Genomic DNA, 7,030 nt, shown 5'->3' with positions numbered 1-7,030 from the left:
CTATGGGGATCCAAATTCTGACCCTGAGGCACATGTCAGAAACTATAGGGAGTTGATGGATGTTGCAGGAGCAAGCGAAAGCATAATTTGCCGATTGTTCTCGACCACTTTAGGCGGTGCAGCATCTGATTGGTTTCGGTCTCTACCTACTGAATCTATTCACAACTGGACTCAATACAGTCGTGATTTCTGTGCAAAGTTCGTGGGCTGTAAAGCAGCAGATGTGACGGATAGACAGCTGAAAGAGATCAAACAGAGAAATTACAATTCCCTAAGGGAATTTGTTGTTGCCTTCAATGATATTCTGGTGCGGCTACAGAACCCGGATATCGTGAGCATCCGCAACATAATGGCGGATGGAACCACAGATTGGAGCATGCGGGAGGAAATCATCCGCAACAAGCCACGCACAGTGGCCGAACTCATGAAGATAGCAAAGGAGTTCATGGAGGTGGATGATGTCAACAGGGAACATAGAGCTCAAACCCGACGAGAAAGAGATGCCACTAGATCCGCTTCGGACAATCGGCGCCATCAAAATCAAACCCAGTCCAAGGGTAATTTTGTTCGGAAGGGCGATCGCTCCTTCCAGGGAGGAGGATATCAAACGCCATTGAATACGACTCGCCATGAGGTGTTACTTTGGATTGAAAAGAACCCCCTGAAGAAGGATGTGCAGTTTCCTGAGACGAAAGGTCGAACTAGTTTGGGCCGATATCCTAACAAATATTGCAGGTTCCACAGATTGAACGGCCATGACACGAACGATTGCTACGAACTGAAGAGGGAGATTGAAAAGCTGATTGAGAGAGGCAAACTGAGTCAATTCGTTAGAAAAGAAACGATGGATGAAAAGGTAACACTTCCGCGTGAGGTAGAAGTAAGACCAGAAAAGAAGCAGAAAAAAGGAGTGATTAACGTGATAGCAGGCGGGATCTATGAGCCTCCAACAAAAAGGGCTCGCCGTGAACAGCGAAAAAGCAACACGAGTAGGGAGGATGCCCTCAATTACTCATTTGCGCGAATCACGGAGCCGCATGCAGATGCGTTGGTGATTACGGTGGCCATTGAAGGATGGGACGTTAAGCGGGTCCTTATCGATACAGGCAGTTCTTGCAATGTTATTACTCGAACTGCATTCAACAAATTGGGAATTAACGACGAGCGAGTAGAACATACGTTCATGGATGTAACTAGTTTTGGAGGTCAATCATCTCAAACAAGTGGACAGGTGGTGTTGGAGACAGAAATGGGCGATAAAAATCTAAAATGGCGAGGTGATCTGGAATTCGCAATTGTTGATCTCCCATTGGCTTATAATATAATCTTGGGGCGTCCGTTCCTATCGGAAACGGAGTCGCTCATTTCAATGAAGCATTTGACATTGCATTTGCCAACACACCAAGGGCGAGTCGTTGTTGAGGGAGATCAACTTATATCTCAACAAGCTTATACATTGTCACTTGAACCAAAGCCAGATGAAGAGGATAAAGTTGATGAGAAGTTGCCGGCTGAAGCGTTAGGAGAAACAGAACTATTCGCCATCTCAAATGACAAGAATGTACGGATAGCGGCAGGACTTCCAGAGGAAACGAAGAAAGCCATTACCGATGTGTTGATCCATTGCGAGTTGGCATTCGCCGCTCCAAATGAAGTGCTGAAGGGGATAAGCCCAGAAATAGCGACACATCGTTTGAATGTGGACAAAAGTGCAACCCCAGTGCGACAGAAAAAGAGAGGACATGCTCCAGAGAGGCAGAAGGCGATTGAAAAAGCAGTGGCGGATTTGCTAAAATCAGATGCAATTCGAGAAGTCACCTATCCGGAGTGGCTAGCAAATGTGGTGCTAGTCAAAAAGCCAAATGGAACGTACAGAATGTGCGTAGACTTCAAAGATCTGAATAAAGCTTGTCCGAAGGATATGTATCCGCTACCTAACATTGATATATTGGTAGATGGGACTGCGGGGTTTGAAGCTTTATCGTTCACCGATGTGAAATCCAGTTACCACCAGATACCAATGGAGAAGGCGAATGAGATCAAGACGTCATTCATAACTCATCATGCAACTTATTGCTTCAAGGTGATGCCCTTTGGACTGAAAAATGCTGGAGCAACCTATCAACGGATGATGAACAAAATATTTTCAGACAAATCAGGCGAGAACTTCTCGATCTATGTAGATGACATGATCATTAAAAGCAAGAAGATGCAAGACCACCCGCAGGATATTAAAGAAATCCTGGAAGTGCTGATCAAATATGGCCTCAAATTGAACCCAGAGAAATGCACGTTTGGAGCAAGAGCAGGGAAGTTCCTAGGTTTCATTGTTAGTGGCAAGGGAGTTGAGGCGAATCCTGAGAAGGTTAAAGCAGTGATGGAGATGAAGACACCGAGGAATATAAGAGAAGTACAGCGACTCAATGGGCGGTTGGTGGCATTAGGGCGGTTCATATCATGCTCGGCTAGAAGATGTCTACCTTTCTACAATGCCATCAAAAAATCTAAGTCCTTTGAATGGACACCAGATTGTCAAGATGCATTCGAGGGGATAAAACGATTACTATGTTATCCGCCCTTAATGAGCAGGCCAGAGGATGGAGAAGATTTATTTCTTTATGTATCCGTCACCAGCACGGCGATATGCACCGTAATGGTACGGGAAGAAGAAGGGCAACAATATCCGGTGTACTACGTGAGTAAAGTCTTGAAGGACGCAGAACTTCGATATTCGAGGTTAGACAAAATGGCCCTCGCGGTGATAACCACGGCGGCTAGGTTAAAGCCATACTTTCAGGCGCATACTATCATTGTGAGAACTGGAATTCCAATGCGAAAGGTACTACAGAAACCTGACGCATCCGGCCGATTAATGGAGTGGTCAATTCGCTTGGGAGAGTTCGATATTCGCTACGAAGGAAGACCAGCTCTAAAAAGTCAAGTACTTGCCGATTTCGTGAATGAGTTCACATGGGATGAAGACGAATGTCCAAAGGCACAAAAAGAAGAGTGGAGTATGTTCACAGATGGGGCATTATCCACAGATGGAGCTGGACTAGGAGTCGCATCAAGGGTCCGGACGTTATTCGCCTGTACTATGCGGCACGGTTAACATTCAAAACTACCAACAATGCCGCGGAGTATGAAGCAATGATATGCGGATTGAAGTTGCTTAATGAACTTATGCCAGAAAGAGTGGTAATCTACAGCGACTCTAAACTTATGATAAATCAGATCACAAAAAATTATCTGGTGAAACAGGAGGATCTGGTCAAGTACCATCAGGTTGTCGGCAGATTGACGCAGGAGTTAACACATAAAGGAGTCGTCTGGGAGATGGTGCATGTTCCAAGAGGCCAGAACACAAAGGCTGATGAGTTAGCAAAGGCAGCAGCGAGTAGAGACCCATGGAGTCAAAAGGCATGTAATTTGGAAATAAGGTCGTCACCAGCATTCGAAGCCGATCAGATTATGGTCATCGAAGAGCTAGAAGACGATGAAGATTGCCGGATGCCCATCCGCCACTATCTAGAACATGGAGATTTGCCGGTTGATAAAAGTTTAGCTAGAAAGCTACTCGGGCAGTCAGCAAGATACTCAATTCGGGATGGAACGTTATACCGAAAATCATATACATGTCCATGGTTGAAATGTATTAGCCGCAATGAAGGAGACTACGTGCTGCGAGAACTCCATGAAGGAATTTGTGGCGCACATGAAGCATCCGCGGCGTTGGCAAGAAAAGTCAAGTTGATGGGTTATTATTGGCCAAAGGTGGTGGAGGATTCCCAGAAGATGGTAGCGGAATGTCACAGCTGTCAAATCCATGCAAATGAAAAGCATGTTCCCGGAGCCGAACAAGTCACTATAATGACGGCGTGGCCATTCGCGACATGGGGAATCGATATAGTGGGTCCGTTCCCAGAAACAACAAAGAAAAGGAAGTACTTGATAGTCGCAGTTGACCACTTCAGCAAATGGGTAGAAGCGGAGGCAGTAACCGCTCAAACACCTGAGCGAATGATCGAGTTCTTACGAGAGAACATTATCATGCGGTTTGGAATCCCACAAACGCTTATAACCGACAATGGCACCCAGTTCAACTGTGTCAAGTTCAAAGCATATTGCGAAAGCATGGGGATCAAGAATCATTTTTCTTCCGTAAATCATCCCCAGTCGAATGGTATGACAGAGGTTACCAACAGGGCCATGATTCAGGGAATCAAGAAGCGACTAGGTGATAAGAAAACAGGTTGGGCGGATGAGATACCTCATATGTTATGGGCATACAGAACCTCTGTAAAAGCAGCAACAGGCGAAACACCTTTCTCGCTGGTTTATGGAGCCGAAGCAGTCCTACCTGTTGAAATCAAGTCGCCTACAGATCGGGTAATTTATTACTGCGACACCCAAAATCCTATCAACATTAGAGATGCATTGGATTCTGTTGAAGAACGAAGGGAAAAAGCTTACATGCGAATGGCAGTATATCGCAATAGAATCAAGAAGTATCATGACAGAAGGGTGCGAAAGGTGATAATCAATGAGAGCGACTTGGTCTTGAAAAAAGCAGATAAAATACAGTCCAGAGAAGGCAAAGGAAAATTAGGCGTCAACTGGATCGGGCCTTACAGGGTATCCAAGAAGTTGGGACCATCAACTTTTGAAATAGAAGAAATGAGCGGCAAAAAGCTCCCGCGCACCTGGAATCTAGAGAATCTACGCCTATATAAACAGGCCGAGTAGTTCAGGGAAATGACGAGTACTCTTTTTCCTTTTATGAGTTTTTTCCCACTGGGTTTTCTGATAAAAGGTTTTAATGAGGCTTTGATCCCACACAGTTTAGGTACCCATGTAACAAGAAGTCTTTTTTATTTATCAATAAAGAGGTTCATTGGTTACAATTATTCAGTATGCTATGGCTGAATGCAGGTCCTTTTCAAACTGCTAATACAAACACATAAATGTGTTGCCTACAAAAGAAAGGCGGATGCATGATTACGCATCATTCGCAAAACCTTATGGTTAAACTTAAACACATAAATGTGTTGCCTACAAAAGAAAGGCGGATGCATGATTACGCATCATTCGCAAAACCTTATGGTTAACCTTATGATTATTTGAAAAATTATAAGGCATAAAATTAAGCGAATAAATGAGTACTCAAAAAATTGCAAAAAGGGTCTGGCCACCCTAATGAAAACAAAACTAACTACGAAAAATTACAAGTATGAAGTCGGCAAGAGGCAAGGGTCGCATACGAAAATAATCGGCATTAAAGCGAAGAAGAATAAAACAATAATTGCGCATATATGTAAAGCGGCGGCAAAGTCGCTCGGTTGATATATATACTGGCAGTTTGTTACATACAACAGTTCGGATATAAATAAAATTATACTACAGTTTCTTCTCCTTCGCCTCTATTGCCCCCTTCGCCTTCAGCGGCTCCTTCATCTTCTCCTGTGGGGTGATCTGCTTCAAGCGAATCCCCAACAGTCAAATCAGTAACCGCATCAGAGCGAGGTACCTTTTGTTCAACGTGAGAAACATCTTGTGGTACCCCTCCTTCTACGTTCTGATTTGGGATCTCACAGCTAATTGGAGAGTCATGAAAACTCTGCCAATCTAGGAGAAGTACCTCATCCATATCGGCATCCTCGGCCTCCAACTTGTCCCATTTTTCAGCTAAATCCTTTTCAGGAATGGGAACCTTGGGGCGATTAAGTACATGATCTGGATGTCCATGCTCATAAGCCGCATGAATCCGCTCTCCATACCAATAGATGCGAGCACCATCTTCAGCGGTGATCTCCTCGGCCCTCCTCTTTTGCATCTCCAAAGCTTCCTTGGACGAATTCAGATCATCAATAACCTTCTGAAGCTCATTGGACTTAGCCTGGAGGGATTTGAGAGCTTCCTCATTCTCGCTGATGGCCTTCTGACAAGCACCTTCAAGGGCCTTTACTTTGCCTTGGACATCATCAAAAAGCGACTTCTGAGTCGCCAATTCAGTGCCAAGGCTTTCCAGCTCTCTAGCTCGTTCAGCATCCCTGCAGAGAGCACCCTCCGCGAAATTGATAATCTGCATATAGGACGATACGTGAATAAAAAGAGCGAATGGAGACATGCATTTGAGGGATGGAACGTGAGTAGAAAGCAATATACCTCTATAGCACGCTTCTCAATCCCCTCCATGGCAGTCGGAAGCGGCACCTGTTCGCGCACACGAGAAGCGGAGGGAAGTCGCCCAAGGACATTGCATATGGAAGAAACAATGTCCCTACAGGAAAAGCTCACGGCTTTACCAAAGGTTCTGGTCCACCATCCGCTGATATCAGGAATCGGCTATGGATACACAAGGAGAGGGGTCAGGAGAACAGCGAAAACTGATAAGAGAAAATAAATAACGCAAGAAGAGCGAATAAATTATGATACCTCATGAAATGGGGTACCGCCCTTGGCTTTGGATGGAGTGGATGTAGATGTACCACTGACAGGCAAGGATACAGAGGTATTCTTCTTCCTAGGGCGAGAAGACTCCACATCCACATTACTCTTCCGCTTCCTATTTAAGGGAAGCTCCTCAGAAACAGAAGCAATTGTGGGGGAAGCCGCCTCAACAGAAGTCGCCCCCACAGGAGAATTCGCCCCTACAACAGAAGTTGTTCCCGCCATCCGCTTCTTCCTTCTTGCCAGGGCTTTCGCTTCCCGATCTGCAGCGAGTTGAGATAAAGGATCACCCCTGCAAAGGGTTAAAAGAAATCATCAACTTGGAAATAAGTTAATAGTACCTTGTACAAAAACGTGATAAGGGATATAGACAACGCGATCTCCCTCGCGGTAGGCAATCGCTACTCGGCTTCTTAGCATATGGAATGTCTGATCATATGTCCATACAAAAGGAGGAGTACTCTTCAAGAACTTTATAATAGCGGATTCTTCCTTGCTGGGGTAACCAAAGTTCAAACTCTTTACATTGGGTCGGCCCCAGCAGCGAAGAAAGTTTGGATTCCCTTCATGGAACTTAATG

General features: G+C 45.0%; 1 protein-coding gene across 1 annotated transcript; it reads right to left on the bottom strand.

Moving 5' to 3' along the window:
* Positions 1–5,352: 5,352 nt before the first annotated feature.
* On the bottom strand, positions 5,353–6,662 carry LOC136222029 (uncharacterized). The gene is made up of 2 exons (XM_066009506.1): positions 6,436–6,662; positions 5,353–6,345 (listed from the first exon to the last, which is right to left on the bottom strand). Exon 2 carries the CDS (start codon positions 6,125–6,127, stop codon positions 5,393–5,395), a length of 735 nt encoding a protein of 244 aa, XP_065865578.1. The 5' UTR covers positions 6,128–6,345; positions 6,436–6,662; the 3' UTR covers positions 5,353–5,392.
* Between the last annotated feature and the right edge of the window lie 368 nt (positions 6,663–7,030).

The sequence above is a fragment of the Euphorbia lathyris genome, chromosome 3, assembly GCF_963576675.1.
Source record: "Euphorbia lathyris chromosome 3, ddEupLath1.1, whole genome shotgun sequence".
NCBI lineage: Eukaryota > Viridiplantae > Streptophyta > Magnoliopsida > Malpighiales > Euphorbiaceae > Euphorbia > Euphorbia lathyris.
Note: the sequence above shows the minus strand (reverse complement) of the source record. Positions and strands in the feature narration are given on the sequence as shown.

Coding starts and splice junctions, on each gene's coding strand:
- LOC136222029 (XM_066009506.1), bottom strand. CDS start 6,127: ATGTCTCCATTCGCTCTTTTTATTCACGTATCGTCCTATATGCAGATT.